Source organism: Protopterus annectens, chromosome 13.part0 (genome assembly GCF_019279795.1).
Source record: "Protopterus annectens isolate FY-2018-M chromosome 13.part0, PAN1.0, whole genome shotgun sequence".
In the NCBI taxonomy this organism is placed as follows: Eukaryota; Metazoa; Chordata; order Ceratodontiformes; family Protopteridae; genus Protopterus; species Protopterus annectens.
In genome coordinates this window covers 546,728,223-546,750,361 of record NC_056747.1, presented here as the reverse complement: position 1 = coordinate 546,750,361, position 22,139 = coordinate 546,728,223, and the positions used below count along the sequence as shown (strand labels likewise).

Here is a 22,139-nt window from a genome sequence, read left to right as displayed (position 1 = left end):
ATTCACCTTGACAACACACAAACACCAGAAATACATACACACAAACACACTGTGTGTATACTTATATATATATATATGGGTCTAGGACACATGCTTGACTAGCATATGTCCGAATCACAAAACATCGAACACACATACACGAAAGCGCTTAACATCGAAAAGCGCTTCCATGTATGTATAGTTAAAAAAAAAAATCTATGTTTCTGCAGGGGGGCTTTACCCCCCTTTGCCCCCTACACACCTCCTACTTTATTATTCTCATGCCGAGATTGCACTATAGTGGGAATAAGGGAATTTTCCCTTACCCGCACTGTAGTCCGATCTACGAAACAGGCACACAATCACGGAAGCGCTTGATGTTAAGCACTTTCGTGTATGTGTGTTCGATGTTTTGTGATTCGGACATATGCTAGTCGAGCATGTGTCCAGATCCTATATATATGTATATATATTATTCATAGGTTGGTACTAGGCTATCAGCCCTAGGGCCTATAAAAGCCTAGCCATAACAATTCCCTGGCTATTTCTTCCCACAATATTTACGTCCCTGAACCCTGTCTAGCAGGGTGACTGACGTGATCTGTGGGGTGAATTTCATATCTCCTATCCATGTGTCAAGGTTCCTTTTGAAGAGGGCCAAAGAAGCACTCTGCTTGACATGTATGGGCAGTTTATTCCAGAGTCTGGGGAGTCTCTGGGTCAGGAACCTATCCCTCCAGCATGTTTTGTTCATTGTGATGACAAGGTTTAGATCCCTGGAGCATGTGGCTCTGAAGGATTGGGATTTCTTTAAGTGTAGCATGTCCAACAGCTGTGGGTTTGACATGGCTTTGCATTTTAAGCAGAGATAGTCTCCGAGTAGACTATATGTGACAGAGTATAGCTGGAGTTTTTTTAGACAGTCAGCATAGGGCAACCACTTTAGGCCTGTGATTCTTTTAGTGAGGTACTTCTGCATCCTTTCCAGTTGTTGCAGATGCCTTGAGAGATACATACCAAACGGGGTGTTGTATTATATAATGGGTCTAATCAGGGATGAGTACAGTGGAACAATGACCTTGTTTTTCCTGGATGAAAAGCCCTTAGTGACGTGGGATAACTGTAGCTGTGCACCACTCAGTGGGCAGGAAGCCTGAGGTGAGGCTATGATTAAACATGACACTTAGGTGAGGTGCCAGTTAATTTTGTAGTTCATGTAGTACACAGCCTGGGATTTCGTCAGGTGCCAGTTCATTTTGAAATTCATGTAGTACACAGCCTGGGATGTCGTCTGGTCCCATGGATGCTGTATTCTTAGCTTTGGAGAGTGCATTTTTACCTGTGTGGCCATTACCGGAATTTGGCAATCTTTTGGTATCGAGACAGGCCCTTTAGGGGGTGAGACGGGGATGAAGTTGGCACTGAATCAATCGGCCAGGATATTGGCAATATCCTTGGGATCAGTACATTTAATGCCATTCTTTTGTAGCTCAGAGCAGATCTGAGCATTGCCATTTAGATTCTTGACATAGCTATAGAATGCCTTGTGGTTGTCTTTGGACTCTGACAATTTTATTTTCATAACTAGCTTTGGAGGATTTTATGAGGGATCTCAGCTTCTTTCTGCAGCTGGTAAGGGAGTTTTTTGCATCCTGGGATTTTCCTCTTTTATGCAACAGTTTCTTCCTTTTGTTGTAAAGTTTGTTTATGGCAGAGGACCACCAGATTGGCGTTTTGGAGGAGAGCATCTTGGTTCTGTTTGGGATGGCACAATTCATGCATGAGTGGATGTGCTCATACAGTGCCCTAGTGTAGGATTCAGCAGTTGAACTTTTAGTTCCCGTATGCATGGGTGCCATGAAGTTTGTCACTTCTAACTTGAGTAACATGACGTTGGTTTTGGAGAAGTTTTTTACGGAGGTTTCCTTACTGGGGGGTGGGGGAGGGATGTGTATGTCAAGGGTGATTAGCCTATGGTCAGACCTGACCAATGAGGGGGTGGCCATAGGTGTGGAACATCGATTTCCCATGTTGGTAATGACCAGGTCTAGGATACTGGAGCCCCTGGTGGGACTATGGATTAGTTGATCTAAGGCATTGGAATTCATGAATTCTAAGAACCGTTGGGCAAAGGTGTTGATACACGATTAGTTTTCCCAATAAATGGCAGGGTAGTTGAAATCACCCAGTATTAGGGTATTTGGTTGTATCTAAATATTTTCCAGTATGTTTAGAAAGGTGTAGTAAGAATCTTGGGGCATGGTGGGGGATCTATAGCAAGCTACAATTTGGATTGCAGTCTTACCTAGTGTTAGTTGCACCTTGAGAATTTCAGATGCATTGTGTTGGGCCACTAACCTGGTGGTGTGAATATGGACACTCCTCCACCTTTAGTGTTTCGGTCCTGGTTTAGTGGCCAAAAATTGTAATAAGATTTGTAACCTGGTATTGCAGGGGTGCTCTCTGGAGCCTTGAACCAGGTCTCAGTTACTGCACAGATATCGATGTTCTCCATTTTAAGAATGCCTTGAGAGAGTGCATTTTGCGGTTTAGACTTCTAGCATTGAGTAGCATTACCTTCAGATTTTGCAAGCTTGTACCGGTTATGGTGGTGGTTTTGTCCTTTGAACTTTGCCTAGAAAAGGCACTATAGGGGTGTCAAGAGCCTTAGCCAGTAACCTGAATCCCAGGGGCAAGAGGTGCAGACCATCTCTGGCAAAGCATCATGGTCTGTCGATCATGTCGTCCCAGGCAGACAGATACTGGATCCCCTTTGAATGACACCAGAAGCTTAGCCAATTGTTGACATCAGTCATTTTGTCCTTATACTGTGGTATCATCCTGGGCAAAGGCAGGATACTACTCAGGGCTAGGGTCATACCTACCTGGGCCACATGATCTGAGAGCTCTTCCATGTCTCTTTTCATGTAGTCCATGGAGGTACATCTCAAGTCATTCACTCCAACATGGACAATGACAGAGTCATATTTGTACTTGTTGTGGAGTGATTATATATGTGTGTGTGTGTGTGTGTGTGTGTGTGTGTGTGTGTGTGTGTGTGTGTGTGTGTGTGAGAGAGGGGAGAGAGAGAGATAGGGGGAGAGAGGAAAAAGCTAGATTATATACAAGCATCATATCAACATTCTTGGAAATATTTTAATCAAAAAGGAAATACAGTTAACACTGTACCTTTACAGACAGCAAGTGTTACCTTCTCCTTTTCATTCCTGCATCACTAAATATTCTTGAGCTCATAAAACCCTACAGGTAGAGAAACTTTGCTGACCCTACTGTTCCACAATCTCTGTTAAATATCCTATTTTGACAAAACACTGGAATGATCTCTTTTTTACCAAAAAAAAAAAAAAAAACTCAGCAAACTGTAAGGAACCTATATGCAGAAACTGAGACTGAAGTTAAAAAAAAGTTTCAGCGTGATGAAAAATATGTATTCAGTAATGGTATGAAATATGCATATACGCAAAACAAAAGTATTATTTTATCTATATTACACATGAACTAAATTTATAAATAAAAATATTGTATGCATACTGTTATGAAAGTAAAGCACACTGATTTTAAATATTAAAACCCTGTATTACAAGGGGGTTTGCCATAAAAGCAAACACACCACTACAAAAATAAAAACTCTACAAAAACAATGAATACTGTCTTGCTGACTGCTTTCTCTGTATGGCATTAAATGTTGTGAAGAACAATGCTTTTGTAAACCTGTTTTAAGATGGGTGTAGAGGCATTATTTTACCATTCTAACTATAGAGAATTATTTAATTATGATTTATATGTAAACCAAGTATGCCATTATCACTTTAAGTCACTTGTGCTATTGTTTGCAGTTTAAACAAAAGGAAAATTTACCAATGAATATACTAAAATATAATCTATATAAACAAAAGGAAAATTTACCAATGAATATAGTAAAATATAATCTATAATCTTGAGTAGACTTGGATGACATATATACATTTGTGAATTTATACTTTTTACCTATAAAATGGCCAATTCCAGTATTAAGATTTTGTTTGTTTGTTTTGTAAGATATCTGCCATTTACACATTGAAGAGCAATTTGTATATTTGAAGTTTTGAGCTTTAAATCTCCGAGTTTAATAGAGGTCATCAGATGTGGAGTATCAAGAACTTTTATGCAGCAGAATACATACGGCATGGATTTCTTTAATTGCACTATCATTAATTTATAGTAAATCTAATTGATCTTTATAATGCAAAGTAAGCATTATGGCTGCAGTAATTTAAATGTTACTACTTATTCCTTAATTTAACATGTGGTAACCAAATAATTACTTATTAAATAAAAATGTCACTGATCAATACTTCGCAAATGTTAATATTGCTTCACATCAAATAAATTTGCAACAAGACAATGCAAAATGTATCAATAATTAAATTATGTTTACTTTATTAATGACAATCTGTCATGTACAGCCCTACTGAATTTTGGAGGTACGTACTAACACATGCTTAAAAAGGGAGGCACAAACATTTAAGCGTATCTGCATAAAGGTATGTATATCTAGGTATCTCATGGTCTTTATGATTGCTTGCCTATTACTTCCTATGTTCCTAATTTAAAAGGTACAGTGTAATCTTAAAGCAAAACTTAAAATTCATTTATTGCATTTTAGTAACTCTTTATTTAAATATTTGTTAGCCAATGCTTAAATAAAACACAATATTCTTTATAAATAAAACACAATATTCTTTATACATTAAGCAATGTTTTTGGGGGCCAGTGATGGAGCTGGCTAATCAACAATATCCATTCTTTACTCAAAGTTTAAGTACATTACAAATTATATATCAATAATATGATAAAGGAAACATAACTGGGGGTACAGGAGCCATTCTCCTCTACAATAACTATTTGCACTTAATCATCACTTCAGTACTCCTCTAATTTATCACTTTCTTTATTCTTACTATTCCTGTGTGGTCTGTTTATGCATAGCCAAAATGTATACAATAAATAAGAGGTTTTACTGCACTGGTGGCAATATTATCAGTTTTTGACAGTTTGTTACTAGATACTTCACCATGATTCAATTATTAAAGTATTAACTATTTAGTGTCAATTTAAGTTTACCATACATCATTTCTTTCTGGCATAAGATTACAATCATTACATTGCTCAACACTAAATCCAAATTTCCTAGAACAACAATTTAGTTTTATTGAACTGCATATATAACTTAAATACTGACATTGCATATTTTACCCAAATTGTTTAAGCAAATTGAACAACAAAGCAAAAAACAAACATAACCAAGTACAACATCATAGAGTTGTACATCTTTTTCATGATTTGTAAGGCCAAAACAATGTAACAGTTCACTTGCTATATTTCTAATTTATTGATGATTGGCTTATTTACTTTGGAGTTTATATCTGACACTGATCTGTGAGGATATTAAGAAGCTACCCTTGCAGTCCCATGCTTGGTTTAATCCTATATTTTGCATATCAATAAACCAGAGATGAGCTGAACAAGGATATAGTCATCATTTACCTTGCAACTAATATTGGGTTTCTACTGAACCCCTTACCTGGAAACAAAAGTTCAATGAATATTTAAAAATGGGATTTTAGACCATCTGTTTTCTTCAGCGAGACAAACTCTAATTTTCTTTTGACATTGACTTTCAGGATTTTATTTTTTTATTGTTCAGATACAGTAGTAACTAGATTTTTGTTGTGGAAGAATAATCTTGGACATTTTGTAAACAAGATGATGGATGCAGTCTGGGAATTGGTGGGGAGAAAGAAGTGGTACACATGCAGCAGTGACAGAAAAGGCAAAGTATTAACATTAGGGTTGGGTACCAAACATGTTCAATGTTCAACAGAGCAAATTCTGAGCATACTAAGGCTTTGAAAGAGTTTACCAATTGAGGAGTGATCGAATGCTCTTTTCCCTACCCAGTTACCTAAATCCTTCCTAAATCCATTAAAATTATCCAATTTTATAATTACTATAAAGCAATATATTTCAATGTAAACCTGATCTGGTATGCAAGGATCTTTTTTTGGTTGCTATAGTACCTTGGTAACCATATAAAATAAATGATCCTAGTTTCTAGACTGTGTTGCCCTAATTCAACAGCCAAGTCATCTACATAACTACTGATACATTTTAAACCTGCAGAGTTCTCTTAGTAAGGTACAGTAATATTATGTCCAGCCTTGGTAGTTTTATCACTGTGAGGGTAAGTAGAAGCTTTATAGTATCTCCATTTTAAAAATGTATGCATGAATTTAATCAGGGGTACAGAAAACTGAGTTTCTGTCATTCTTCAGCAAAAGAACATTTTTACTTCTTCCAAGTGCTTCAGTAACTGAAAAAAATAAAACCAGCAGTTTTATTTCCAAAGCTAACAGCAGGAGTGTATCCAAGATGTTTGAAATTGGGCACAGTTTTCAGAATACAGACCCTTTCTAAAATGCAGCCTGGCATTCTGAAAAAAAATGTAACTTTAAATCGGGAGTCTATCAAACAGTGATTTATGTTTATATTATTTTCCTACTATTATGGGCATGTGCAACAAGCTGTTTTGATGCATAAAAACTTTACTATGAAGACACTCAGTATTTAGCTTACTATCTGCATTACTTACAATACCTGATACCTACTAGCAGCAGTACTTCCATGGAGCAGCAGCTGGTCATATCCCGGTGGTACTCAAGTTAAACGGCTTTCAGGCAGGAGACAGCTGGTGTAGAGGGGATACAGTCCCACATCAGTCAGATAGGGACAGTACCTATAACACTGCTCCCCAGTCAGCAGTGGCCTGTTGTACAGAGATCGGGTAATTGGGCAATGCCCATAGACTCTACAGAGGAATTATATATCTGTTTTATTCATGAACTCATTCTCCAGTACCTGCTTTAACTATTCAGGGTCATGAGGAAGAAATACAATCCCCCCAATCAATGCATGTAAATCAGAGAACCAGCCCTGGATGGGATTATGGTCTACTGCATGGTGTCCGTTACCTAAAAACAAATAAGGCTTGTGATGTTGGGCAGCTTTGCTTCTGACTTGCAGAGAAAATAATCTTCTATAAAATTACCCATTACAGATAAGTACGCTATAGTTTGGAATATAAAGGTCACAGATGAGGACAGGACATCATCTAGTAATGGTTTACAAAGAAATCTTGGCACAATTAGTCTATACAAATCTTTGACAAACTACTGAATCAACTGACAGCTTTTATAAATCAGTGAAATTAGAAAAAATATATCACAATAATAAGATAACAAAAAAGTTGTGTGTGCAGGTTAAATTACTCAAAGATGTGCTGGTATTGCAGAATGATATGAAGGCTTTCCTAAAGTAAACTGGAGCAGATAGCACAGAAGGTATAACTCAAAGTTTTAACCAACTAAGAAGGTAAGAACCACCATGATTTTGCAATGAGCTACTATTACTGAATGCGTATTTGTGCACTACAGTAATTTCAGTTGGTTTAACATGTTAGGACAATAAACCTGATGAAATTAACTGAAATTGCAGATGAAATTGTCTGGTATAATACAGACACATCTGCACTTCAAGTCTCAGATGGCTTTATTTTGACAGAAATATCATTTTATCTTTGGTTACTTATTTTATTTCATTTATTTCATAGAGAAACACTGGGTCAAGCCATCTTTTTCAGGGGAGAGATTAGGTGGCTTTTCTGTTTACTAATGAACTTTGTGTGTTACTGATAACTGGCAATGGAGTTTTAATGTCTGTCTGCTAAATTGGATATCAGGTTAACTGCATTTCAGAAATGCCGCACTCCTCTTCATGGTGGACTGTTACATCAGCACTGTAATCTAAATCACTCCGTGTGGAATACAATCCAACCTTCGTATCTTCCCAGCAGCAAAGGCGACTGTGCTACCCGATGACAGCTAACACTACACTTTCAGCCCCTTAAAAGACTGTCATATTACACTGCTTAAAGGTTTCATTGTTGTAAGGCATCTTGTGCAGAGATGTGCAGACAAGGTTTGTTCAGACTTTTGCCTTTGATAAAGACCTGCGACTTGAAAGTGGAGTCTATATATTTTCATTAAGATGAACTTAGTTATACACTGCACAGCTGAATATATCAGTGATGTATTAACTACTATAATTTTTATGACAAATGGTATATCTCACATTATTTTCAGTGACAGACTAGTGAAAGACTACAGTGAGGGGATATTTTTATCATATAACAAGAATATTGCTCATCAGTCAGGAATCACATTATAGAATGGTCAAACAATATTTCACTATTATGTATACTTAACCAAAAGTTACAGGTAAGACATGAACAGAGCAAAGTAAAAAAAACTGTCTGTTGCATGATCTGGATTTGAAGGGTAACATGAGAAAATTAAGTGACCATAAGATATATGAAAATGATCAAAAACATTTAGGCCAAAGTATTTCAATCTGACAAAAAGTGGTTGATATTTAACTTTTAGTTTTCATGAATACTGACAATGTGCCATGAAATGTTCAACAAAACAACAAATGCAAAATATGTGTCAATCATAAATTTAAATTTCTTCTCCAGGTAGCTCGACTCTGACACCCCATTCTTTATGGGGTCTACTCCTGCAATCTCCCCTTTCATAGTGGGTAAAAGGTTGAAACTACTTTCGCCATTAGTGGCTTATACAAACAATCATGACTGACTTGGATTCACAGGGCTGTTCTCGAAATCCAGCATGTTCCTTGATACATCCAATTACTTGTAGAGATTTCAGAAAAGGAGGCTGATGTATGTTAATAAGTTGTTTAAGGGTCAGAAAATGAAAACATTTCCATATCCAAAACAATTCAAGCTACATAGTAAAACATTATATAGTACTTCACATTGCTTTCTCTTGGAAGATTTAAAGTTTGAAAAACAAAACCTACACATTTCAGCAGAATGACTACTAAAATACGATAGCGCCTGATAGAGATACATAAATGGCTAATGTCTATACTCTTAAGACAAACTGCAGCTGTCATTCTGTATGAAGCCCCATAAAGACTCAGCTATGCTTGGGACACCAGCTTGGGGTTCATTTTGTTAACTAATTTGGTTGACTGGGACTAGAGCACTCTTCTAGGGGTGACTCAGTAGTACATGGAAGTTAAATGAGTTTTCCTAAATATCAGATGAAAAGGGACTGATGGGCTTCAAACCTAGAAGCCCAGCCATGCAAGCCAGTACCATATGCGATGTGTAACAAAATACTGCCTCTAAAATACATTTTATGTAACTAGTCCTATCACTTTGTGGTTGGAAAAATAGTTTGATATACCCTGAGTTTTGCTGGCATTAAACAGCTAAACAGCCAAGAATGTTTCTGATGAAAAATGATTCACATTAACTATGCTCATAGTCAGCCATCTTTCTACCTTACATAGATGGAACCATCATCTTGCTGTGCTTAATAGGGCTAATTTTCCCCCTCAGCTGGAAAAAGGGCAAATAAAAGAGTGCATTGGTGTGCTAATTAGATTTCAGTAGATATACAGAGTGTATACTTGACAGTATTTACATTATATTTTGAGCATGTGCAAAAGACATCAACTTGTAAGACAAATACCTTTTGCAAAATACTAGTCATAACACAAGAAGAAAGAGCGCACATCACGCAGACTCCCATCTTGATGTGGATGTTTATGGGCGACTCTACAGTGGAAATCCTTTATCCTCTGCCTTCAATATTACCATTTTTCCTTTTCATACTCAGTTTGCATTTATCTAGTATACTGTTTATTTTTCTTTCATACTTATCTCAAATGCATTTATCTCATATATTTTCTATGGGTGCGTTTCATATTTATAATATTCTTACTTAACATTGTATATTTTACTGTGAGCGATACCGATTTACTTTTGTAATTTGTATTCTGTGGAGATTTTCTTCCCATGGTCTCTGCTGAAAATGGTTTCTTGCCAATTCTAACTTCCCTGGCAAAGAAATATCAAATAAAAAAATATTATTATAATTACTATTGCTGTTATTATAGAAACATTGATGCTGTGTTTAAATGCAAATATCATGAATTGTGATAAATCTTTCCCTAGAATGTCATCAAACTATATAATATGGAACTCAGGAAGGCCCCATGCCCATCCTAATTTTACTGGGAATTTTGTATTTGTTTTGCGAAGACCCAAGAAGCTAGTTCCGTCTACATCTTAATAAATCAAAAAAAAAATCACAAAGTAAAAAGTCTGTTTACAAGGTATAAACTATATAAAATACAGCACAAATTTTTGACTAGAAAATCTGGCTGTAAATAAATGTAGATTCACAGATTGCTTACTTTAGTTAACAGTGCTATAGTAAAAGGTAGTTTTGTAAATAATGTAATAGGTTCATAGGTTCACACTAGGCTATCTGCCCTAGGATATTTATAAGCCTAGCTAGAGTGTGTTTGGCTTTCGCCACCCATTTTAAATGAATTTTGCTATGCCCTTTCTCAAGGTTAGTATACTGTGCCTCTGTCTAACAGTGACACAGAAGTGATACCCGGGGTAAACCTATGATCTCCCACCCACTCATCAAGATTCCTCTTGAAGAGAGTCAATGAGGGACTCTGCCTAACCTGGACTGGGATTTTATTCCAGAGTGAAGGGAGCCTCTGGGTTATGAATCTGTCCCTCCAGCATGTCCTATTTATTTCAGTGCTGAGGTTCAAGTCTCTCTAGCACGTAGCTCGATGGGATTTGGATTTTCTGAGGTGCAGCATGTCCATTAATTCCGGGTTGGACATGGCTTTATACGTCAGGCACAGATTGCCTCTGAGCAGGCGGTATACCACTGAGTAGAGCTGTAGTTTCTTTAACCGGGCAGCATATGGCATCTGTTTGAGCCCTTTGATCCTCTTGTTGAGGTACTTTTGGGGTCTTTCCAGTTGCTGCAGGTGTCTGGTAAGGTACATCCCAAAAGTGGCATTGTACTCAATTATGGGCTTGATGAGGGATGAGTAAAGAGGCACGATGACCTCCCCTGATCTAGATGTAAATCCCTTCATGATTAGGTGGGCTATATAAAATGTTTTTCTAACCACTTTGGCCACTTGGTTGTCAAATGAGAGATTGCTATCAACTTGGGTCCCCAGGTCCCTAATTACTTCTTCCGTACTTAATGGATTACCAACTATGTGGTAATTTGTGGGCACTTTGTTTGGGCACTTTGTTTTTGCCAAAGGGGATGACTATACACTTTTTGGCATTTAGATTGAGGCCATGGCTCTGGCATCAGTTGTCTGTTTCTATGAGGCCCTTTTGTAGGATGCTTGTGTCGGCTGGAGAGTCAATTATGGCGCCTAGTTTGCAGTCATCTGCAAACTTGGTCAGCCACAGTCCTTCCGTGTTGGCCTGTACCTCCGAGAAATATATACCGAACAAGAGAGGTCCCAGGACTGAGCCTTGTGGGATGCCACTTGTAACTGGTTTGGAGTCTGACATGGCTCCAGCAATTCTAACCATGTGGGTTCTGTCCTTGAGCCAGTTTGCAACCCATCTAGTGACATAGGGGTTTATATTTAAGCTGGTGAGCTTATCTATAATGCCCGAGTGGGGTATTGTATTGAAGGCTTTTGCGAGGTCCAGGTAGGCTGTGTGGACCACCTTCCCCTCGTCAATGGCCTTGGTGACTGTTTCAAAGAAATCGACCAGGTTTAAGAAGCAGGATCTGCCCTTAACAAAGCCAAACTGGGTAGGATCCAGTGTCTGTAGGTTCCCAATATCTTTATTTATGAGGTCCATAATGATCCTTTCCATAGCTTTGCAGACCAAGCTAGTCAGGCTTATGGGGCAATAGTTTCCAGGATCCGTTGAGGCACCACCTTTGTGGAGAGGGACCACTGTTGCTGTACGCCACTCTTTGAGTACATATCCTGTAGTAAGGCTGAGATTGAACAGTAGTTTTATGTTTGGGTTTAGCTCTTCTTGGAGTTCATGTAGGACACAGCCCGGGACACCGTCTGGTCCCATTGATGCTGTGTTTTTTGCTTTGGAGAGGACTGCTCTTACCTGAGCATCTGAGATGTCAGGGGGGCAGCACTCTGCTGGGATATATATTTGCCCTTTTGCTGGGGAGGGTGGGGGTTTGCGCTGAACCTGTCAGCTAGGACGTTGGCAATGTCTGTGGGTTCGGTGTATTTTTTGTCATTTTGGACCAATTCTGAGCATATCTGGGAATTCCCACCCAGGTTCCTAACATAACTAAAGAAAGCCTTGTGATTATACTTAGTGTCCTGTGCAATTTTTCTCTCAAAGCTGGCCTTAAGACGATTTTATGAGTGCCCGTAGTTTTTTGCTAATACTGATCAGAGATGCCTTCCCTTTTTGGGATTTTGCTCTATCATGTAGTAGCTTCCTCCTTCTATTGTATAGTTTGTTTATGGCTGGGGTCCACCAGACAGGACGCCTGCCTTTGGAGGATTGGGTCTCTACTGGTAGTTCTTACTGAGGCTTGCCTCATTTCCTTTAAGGGACAGGAATCAGATGTACATGTAAAAAAGCATCATTTTCACCTGCTGTAAAGCTACAAAAGTTCCAAGGGACCCAAGGACCAGTTCTTGGTCTTATTAGTTGGAACATGGCACCTGCAGGTTCTTTACAACCAGTTAGCCTGTTCCCACTCAGACAGCCTGCAGACCGCTACACAATGTGATGCTACCCTGAAGTGCTAAAGTGTACCAATGGACAAGATCTATCATGGCTTTTGGAAAAAGAACTAAAGTATTGGTTTGCGGGCAGACTGATATGTGACTAAGAAAATACAAAGAGAATCCATTTTTTTTCAACATCTCCTGCTAATTAAAGTACAGGCAGGTGTGCAACTAAATAAGATAACTGAAATGTTTTTGGAGATACAGCTACATTCCATTGTGAAAAAGCAACAACTGCAGAGATGATCTTTGTAAATGTAAAATGTTCTATTTAATCTAATATTATAAAACTGCAAAAAAAAAAAAAAAGACTCAGGCACCAAGCTAGGAATAAAACAGAATGCAGCTTTTCCTGATAATCAGGATAGTAAACATCAAGCCATAAGGCCAGTGTGTCCCCTAGTGGTCATGTCCCACATTTCATTATTATTTGCTAACTTGACACACTGAAATAACCAATTACTGATGACAGTAAATGAAGAAATTATAATCTTAAACTGTACAGCTATCATTTTTCCATTACAGTAACATGTATATTAGAGTGGTATTTACCTGTAGAGCAAGAGTATATTGGCATCTTCTTGTATTTTGCAAGTGTCTTACTAGAACTACTAAGATAAAAAGAAGAAGCTGGCAAAAGACAGCAGTTTTTTTAAAGACATACTTTGCAAGCTTAAAACATCTGCATGAAAAATGAAATGTTACTATTCAAAAATTAAGCACAATGCTAATATGCAATCAGCATTGTCAGTATATATACAAAATAGAAACACAGTATAAAACACTTCTCGCCTAGCTAGTGAGGGGGAAATTGGAGTAGCTGGCATAGGAGTATGCTTTACTAGAATGTACCAAAGTAGCTTAGAAGCAGAACCACTTTAGTTAGTTATACACACAAAAACACACTTAGGAGGTATTAACAGCATTCCATTACCAGCACACGTCAAACAGAGTGTAAGCAGTGTCGGTAAGGACATCTTCATTGATCCTAATGGTAGAAACAACACAGATGGACAGTTATTGAGATATGGGGGATAAGGCGGAGTTAGTTATACATAGCCATACTGAAAATATGCCTCCTTCCCAGAAGTCACCATACAAACAGTAGCCAGTGAAGAGCATGAAAATGTCCTTAAGCAGAGGTCAATAATCTACTAAGTTTTGAACGAGTATTTGGTAATATACTTGACCATTAAGCCAAGTTATATCTCCAAAATTGTACCAGTCATGACAAAAAAAAAGAAATCAAGGTGCTGATAGAGATAAAACTGGTCAGCAGACATAAATGACAGAGCAGCAGTGATATTAGCACTTTAAAGGGTAACCAGTTAATTTTCTGTGCTCATGACTGGATAAAAATGCAGTTGAATCCTCATTTTCTACATAGTTTCCAACTTGTTATCCATAGTAAAGGAGACAAACCTACATGTGCACACAGATGAGCATAATGTATACACCACACTTATTGCCACTTATCACACACACAACTAAAATTTTGTGATAAATATCTTCTAATGATTGTGGTAGGAAAATAATTTTACATGTTTTGTTGCATTCATCTAGCCATTACATATGCAGGGATTCATATAAGTTCAATGTTTATTCTACACCGAGAAAAAAACAGGAAAATAAATATTTTCCTTGAACTCCACACTCACTCAAGTCCTTCTCTTTATTTCATAATTGGCTTACTCTCTAGTGCTAGAAAAACAAAAACTCACGAGTGCAAAAAACACAAAAATGAACATTAAATTACAGCTGAAGATCATTTTGTTGATATATTTCTTCTCATCTACTAGATCAGTTGCAGATCTTATTTAACCAGTTGGTGAGGGGTTCATAGCATCACCTGGTTAAAGGGTTCTGTTAAATAACTATCCCTTTATATTTCTAATTTTATTTCATCCCTGTATACTACCTTTTTTCATTAAAATATAACTTCACTTAAAGCTCATAAAATAATTAAAGTGCCAACAAACAGATAAACTGAAACCTTTTATAAACAACTAAAGGCTTAAAAACACTGATTCGGAAATACTTTGGGAAAATGTTATTAAAATCAATCCAAACAAATCCATAAATAGTAGATAAGCTTTCAATTTATACACTTCATTGGATGGTTCAAACACTCATCATAACCACAGTGAATTAAAATCACGTGATAACAGTGATCGCATTTCTATCAGTTTTAATTCTAAGTAACAGGATAATGAATTCATAAACATTACATTTTCTATTTAATTTGTCAGGTTATTTTAACAGTTTTTATTCAAACAATTTCATTCATAGAGCATGCATCTACTGTAAGAGAGAAAGTGTTTGCCAATACATTATACAAAGATACAAGAGACATTTTGGTCAAGGTTTTAAGCACTCTGCATTAGAAATAATTACTGCAAATAAAAAGGAAGGTGGTGTCATCACTTATTTTTAAATGTATGAAATACTTCTGTTCTTTGTTAAGGGAAGATTTACTGCCAGGATTAAATAAAAAGTTCCAATAAAACCCAAGTATGCAGTTTTAATTAGTAATTTATATGATGGTTGTAATAGTTAATTTTAACTGTTCAATGAGGTACCGAATGAGATGAAAGCTTGCATGCATTATTTATTACTTTTATATGGTTTTACTAAAATCTTTCCAAAGTGTTTTCAAACCAGACTTACTTAGTGTGGCTTCAACTGCAGTGGGATTCTCAAATTAGTGTTTTAATGGTTAATGCACGGTAATTCCTATCCTCATCAGTCCAAAATTGCTTTAACTCTGCCCCATGTGTTCCTAATCTGGGCTTAGATTGAAATTGGTCTGATGAGGACTTCACCCTAGTTAAATTCAAATCAATTAATACATTTTCTCACTATTTTTGGATCCCCCAGAAAGTTTATTTGAGCCCTACTACCTTCACCTACATCACACTATTTATTGTGTTAACCAGGTTGACATTGCTAAGCATTGACCATTGTCAGTGGGACCAGAAAATAAAACAGTAACAACTGCATATAAAAACATAAGATAAAGAGAAAAAATAAATAACGGGTATATTTAGGATGGTGTATCATAATGGTCGCTGGTCATGTGTTCTTAATATACATATTTCAAGAGAGGAAAAGGTAACATACAAACATTACACTACATCTTAAAACCAGTCAAACTAGAGACCACCATCATAATTGAAAGTCTCATACTTCATGGTCCATTGCAGCATAAAGACATGAAGCACATTTGCAGCAATACTGTATATATTTTCATATGCATGATCTTTCAGTGAAAGAACACATGATATTTTAAAAAGGGGGGGTGTATTTCTGTTTATGCATCTGCAATATAAATTTTCACATCAAAATCTTACATAACAAGCTGTCCTGCAAATCTTACATTTAACACCCTCTAAACCAATTTAATGTATGCCCACTTAGATTATATATTTTTTAAGAAAAGCAACATACAGTTTACATATTTGTCTCAGTTTCTTTTTCCTAGCATGCAAGGATCCTAGACTCATCAGGTAAATGAGACAATTAAATATACCTGCACAGGTATTTACTTATATTTATTTGTTGGGATATAATCTGATTCCTACAGATCTTGGAAGCTGAAGGAATCAAAGCCTGGATTACACAAAAACGGTTATTAACAGCTCGTAGCCTTAACCCTCTGTATTAACTACCAGATGGACCCCAATTAAATACATACATACATGCATACATACACACTATACCATCACACACAAAAATGAGTTTCACGTTTTAGGTACTGAATTCTTGCAGAGAAGCCCACAGTCCATTGGCTGTTTCCCAGGAATCATTCGGTCTCTAAATCTTTGCTGCCAGTCCCATGCTTCATTTTATTTAGGACACAAATATCCATGCTGCCAGTGCTGTCCCGCGGGATCGGACAGTGAACCATACAGAAATGCAAAAGCACTTACACCTCCAGGTACAGCTCTGCTGATTCACAAATGCTAGTCTTCATTTAGCAAACTCAAATATTTAACAACACATATGACAGAAAACTTGTGCACTGCAAATACTAAACAGCAAAGAACATTTTGGTGGATATTAGTGGGCTCACTAACCTAAAACCTCCTTCCTACATCAAAATATCAGTTTTGGAAGCAGATTTAAAATCACAGAGCCTGACCAAAAAACACCTGGACAGACATAAGTAATTGTAAAACCTGTGCTTGCTCTATGAAGGTATTTCATCACCATTGTGTTCCAGTGTTTTTTGTTAGTGGACCAGAACAACAATTTTAAATTCTTCTTATAACCCAACCATTTTCGTTACGTATACAGTATTTGAACTTGGTTGCTGAATGACCAGAATAGCATCACACATCATACCAACAGCACACATTACAGACACAAACTTTTACAGTCCCCAGAGATGCCCTCTTTGACACAACTTAATAACTCTTCCATAGAACAAATTCTTAGAAAGCTACACATTTTAAATATAAAAACATATACAGAACAAGAGACATACACTTCTCAGCTAAGTAAGTGGCTTTCTCTGTCCAAAGCAAAACATTAACTGAAGACTATCACCTGTATTCTCCAAGAGATCAGTGTCTTCTGGGTCAAAGACACCTGCTATGATACTGTGCATGCTATGTTTGCATTAGAAATCAAAATAAATAATTTTGCTATTCTATATCCACAGCAATAAACACTGACACGACTGGTTTGATGATCTGGCAGACGATATTCATTTGTTTCCTCACCACTTCCAAAACAGCTGGAGCTCTTATACATTTGCAAAAGTGTGCCCTGTTAGTTGTGCTCTTAGTAACTTAGTACGTGGAAAGCAAATCTATAATTGTCGTTGTTGGATGCTACAGAGGCAAAACTTTGACACTGATGGTAGTAATTCATTGACTCAAATCATTAATTTGCCACACAGACACACACACTATATTGTATATCACTTTCTATCAATTATGCAAGCATTACTAATACTAGAAATATTAGACTCCCTTCACGTATAAGTAATGAAAGTCAAGTTTTGCGATTCATTTTGGATGCAGTAAAACTGTAAAGGTAAGATGATATTCACGCTATTAACTTTTGACTGTGTATTCCGTCCTGCTGGGCACTGTTTTCTGTTTTTGTTACACATGCTACTAAGCTCTTTGTGGTTAAAAAATGCTGCCTTGTTATTAACTTGCATTTACAGTATTACAGCTCTTAAACACACCCACAAATTTGCTTTCAGTGGATAAAAGGAACCAAAATAGCAATCATTTATAAAACCACTTTGTCAAATACTAAGTGTCAAAGCTTCTTGGAACTTACAGGTGAAAAGAATACTAATTATTTGCGAAATGGTGATGACCCGTGATAGAACCCATGGAGCATAACAGAGTTATATAAAAATCGTCCCGTTTACAGGGGTAAGAAACAATGCACTTCTGTACATTTTCATCGATGTGAGCCTCCCCTTCTCCCTGTAGATAGTATCTCCCAGCAGATGACAGTCCCCCACAACCAAAGAGTAGTCACAGCTAATGACAAGCCTCCTGCAGTGACCACCCTTGTTTCTAGACAACAACAACATCTCCTTCTTCAGGTGCAAATGTCCAAGCGCCAGAAATCATTGCTCAGTCATACCAAAATATTTACCCTGCCCCACTGTCAAAATGAAACGGTTTTCTGTCAGAACCAGTTCAGACACAGCTTGTTCCAGCAGCAGAATCATAGATAACCCAACAGCCACCAACAAGGTCACTGATTTATGACAACTTAAATAATGAAACTTCGTTTTCATGAACTGACCTGGGAATTACTCTAAATGCAATATGCAGAAATCGTTGTGGTACCACTTTTTGTCTCTAAACAGGGAAGAGAAGAGCTGATTCCTACATGTAGTGCCCTAATAAAAAGAAAGCGACAAAGTACATGCGGCATTTACACGTACCCACACACAACCATAAACAGAAACACACACATTTTGCGAGTTATCGGTCAAAAAAACTGCTTTCATTGAATCTATTATTTTTTATCAGCGCCTTAAAGTGCAGTAAAAAGGAACAAAAATCATCCATTCGCCATTCCCGCTTTTCTCTAGCAGTGTGAATGGAAATGCAGGCACCCTTTACTCTGCACACACACACACACACACATATACACACAAGTCGTGTAGTACGCTTACCTGCCACAGTGTAGCGATCCAGGTAGTTGAGAACGTTGCCGATGCTGAGGATGGTGGCTGCAGCCACCCGGGAGCGCAGCAGTTCTCCCACAAAAGGGAGGCTGGGGGGCTGGCAGGGAAGTTCACCATTGGTTTTATGTCCATCGGGGCCAGTGCCGCTCACCATACTGCCAGATAGTGTGCGCACTTCCTCAGCGCTGCTGACACTGCACTCCTGGATCTCGGTCTCTTCTTCTTCCTCGCCACTACCACCACACATAGTCCCCCGGCAGGGGCTGCCTTGTACGGAGGTACCGAGCGTCCGACCCCCAAAGTCGGCAGCGCTCGCACCACCCCCGCCGCCGCAGCAGCGGCGGTCCTGCCACTGGTCCTTCCGCGCCGAGTAGCCAGTCAAACGTACCTCGGGGCGCTGCCAACGATCAAACCTCCCACTCCCTCCCTCGGTTCTAACACGAGGAGGGCTCCTTCCGTAGCTTTCAGCCCAGTGGCTTCTCCCGTTCCAGGAGCTGCCTGACGCCCCAGTCCCAGGGTCTGTGCAATAAATCCCCCCAATCTGATTACTGCACCCCTGGTCACTGCTGACAAACCTCTCAATACGGACCCCACTTCCAGGGCTTGGAATTCTTCCTGTTCTAGACCCTGTAAATGACAACTTCCCGGTACCGATCCAAGTGCTCCTGTAGGTCCCAATGCTTGAACTGGTTTGGTTGTCACTGGTGAAATGAGTCCTTCCCGTCCTAGCCACCGTCTTTGTGTTGTTGCTGATTTTTAAGGTCCCAATCTTGGTTCCGCAGTAGGTCCGAGCTACCGCAACATCTGTCCCTTTTACAATATCACTGCAATTCAAACACTTCCCGTCTTCCTCCCCTCTGAACGAAGGACTGTGTACGTTCCTAATCTTGAAAACATGCACAAACCATCAAAGTAAAAAGCTCCTGCTCCTAGTCTTCTGTAGCCCCGAGCTTCACAGTCCAAAGCCTCCAGTGTCAGCAGCTGCTTATTCCAAGCTACCGTCTGCCAAGGCTCGGGTGTGCCTTGCTTTGCATAAAATATATAATTTTTTTTCTTGAGTTCCAACTCCTCCTTATGTCACCGTGTGTAATTGTGTCTGCCTCGCTTGTGTGTGCAATGCGAAAAATGACAGCTGAGAGAAGACCTGAAGAGCGCACCACAAATCAGCATTCATAGCAAGTGAGGACGAATGCAGCAGCCAGAGCAAGTGCATTTAAAGGTATAACTGCAGCACGTTAGGAGGAGGGTACCTCCCCCAGTATACATGCAAACAATGGGAACCCCACGCCCCCTCTACACAGAGGTACCTTCTCCTCTCCTTCTGTCGTTGTGTCACCCTCTCTGGGGACTAGAGGTAGTGTGTCTTCGGTGAGATGGCCAGATCAAAAATCAATTGACCGTTTGCAGAGCTGGAAACAAGCACAAGTGCTCTGTAGTCTAGTTTAAACAGGTATTGTAGACCATGATTGTGACTTTTTTTAATTAAAACCTGCCCTGTATATAGTGCAAAATCCTATGGGAAAATAAACGCTGCGGCTCTATGAAAATAATGGCACAGTTGTGCACGGTCAGTATCTAATTGTTTAGCAATCCTAAGCTTTCATTAACGTGATCACATTTTAGAACATCTAAATCACTACCTTAAGTATTGCACAAGCTCCTAAAGGTGATGATGATTAAGTGGCAATTCACGAATACCGTGTTCAATCAGCACCTCTGGGGAGCAAGACGCTGAGGTTTGGTGTTAAAGAAACAGCATCCTTAAAGGGCAAAGTTCCAAATAGTGGAAAGGGGGTAGAGTGAAGGCAGTGTTTATTCCTTCTTCTGTCGTTGTATGCTTCTGCAGTTCATACAATATTCCATTATTTTAATGTTCTTATTCTGTTCAGATAACGATTTAATGTTGCAGATTGTATACTATCAGACACCACTCGGCGTGATTGTGTGTGTGTGTGTGTGTCCTTTACTTGAGAAGATATTTTTTATACTGGTTTTACTGTACTAGTGTTTGTTGGCACTGGAGTGTATGTAAAGAGTTTGCTGTATGAACCTGTGTCCTGTCCTCCTCCCCTAGCCAAAAGCAATTTATTCCTTTACAGGAACTTGACTCACTTCATGAAAACTGCGCTTATAAATAAATACATGCGAGTGTATTTGCATAATACATATAAATTACGCTTTCCATTTCAGATATGTTTTTTGTTTTAATCAAAACTTGTTAAATAGTTAGTCCCATTGAACCCCATCTCTCATTTTCACTGGAAACCCCTGGTTAAAGTCCTGACACACAAGTGTAAACACAAATCTATTTGGCAGTAGCATAGTTTTTAACAGCATGGGGGTAGGACATAGGAAGGTAAGTATACAGGCAATAGATTAAGGAAGCGGCTTATGCTTTTAATTGTCTTCCCATTTAACTCTATAGATTTTATTTGGTATACCTGGCAAAAGACCACTCTGACATGTTCAAAGTTTTCTTTTCATTGCTGCATTTCCCTTCCTGTCTCATGCCTTTCCGTGCTTCCTTCTTGCCTATTTGCGGTTGAAACTATGAATCAAACTGAAAATGAGAACCAATGAAAATATTTAGTTTTCTGCCATGTAGCTCCCACAGCTTTCAGAGTTTTGTACTCAACTGTGCCTTTTTGGACCCCAAAAAAGGTGTCCACTGTCCATGTCAGATGTTGACAAGGCTGGCTATTACACAGGCATTTTTATAATGTGTTTAAATATTTTTTAATCTGTTCGACTGAAGCCTTTCTGAATTACTCTACACGTGCGTGTGTTTGTGTGTCTATTTGATCTGAGTTAAGTGAAACAATATTGCAGTAATGTGCAACAGCATATTCTCTTTAGTAGACAACAAACTGCAACTTGATGCTTTATAAATTGTTGTCACTTTGTAGATTCATGAAATATTAAATGTAAAATAGTCCTGTCCCCTTACTCTGTTTTGTCTTATAACAACACCATGAACAATAGATTTTTCAACCAGTGTGTTCAAACAAACATCCAAAATTGCCATAGTTGAAGTTATCATTTCATTGCCATTATACTGTGCAGTAACTCATAACAACATATGCTAACCCAAATAACTGAACAGCCCTTATGAATAGACAGCATGACAGCCCACCGAGTCTTCTCTGGGCTGTCCTATACCAGACTGACATACTGAAACGTCCCCTTTGCTAAACTGCCAACTGACAAGATGCAGCTTGGAAAGATCTAACCTAATCTAATTAAGGGTCAACTGACCCAGGAAAGATTGGGGGGGGGGTAAAAAGAAGGGGGCTAT

General features: G+C 38.4%; 1 protein-coding gene across 2 annotated transcripts in view; it reads right to left on the bottom strand.

Annotated features, from left to right (window-relative positions):
* Positions 1-20,462, bottom strand: part of LOC122787461 (protein spinster homolog 2-like) — a 792,211-nt gene extending 771,749 nt beyond the window's left edge. The window contains exon 1 of one of the 2 annotated variants that reach the window (XM_044054193.1): positions 18,833-20,462. In XM_044054193.1, the coding sequence (XP_043910128.1) occupies positions 18,833-19,091 (259 nt within the window). In that variant the 5' untranslated portion in view covers positions 19,092-20,462. The remainder of the gene's footprint in view (positions 1-18,832) is intronic. The other variant, XM_044054194.1, reaches the window with a different exon arrangement.
* Positions 20,463-22,139: the final 1,677 nt, after the last annotated feature.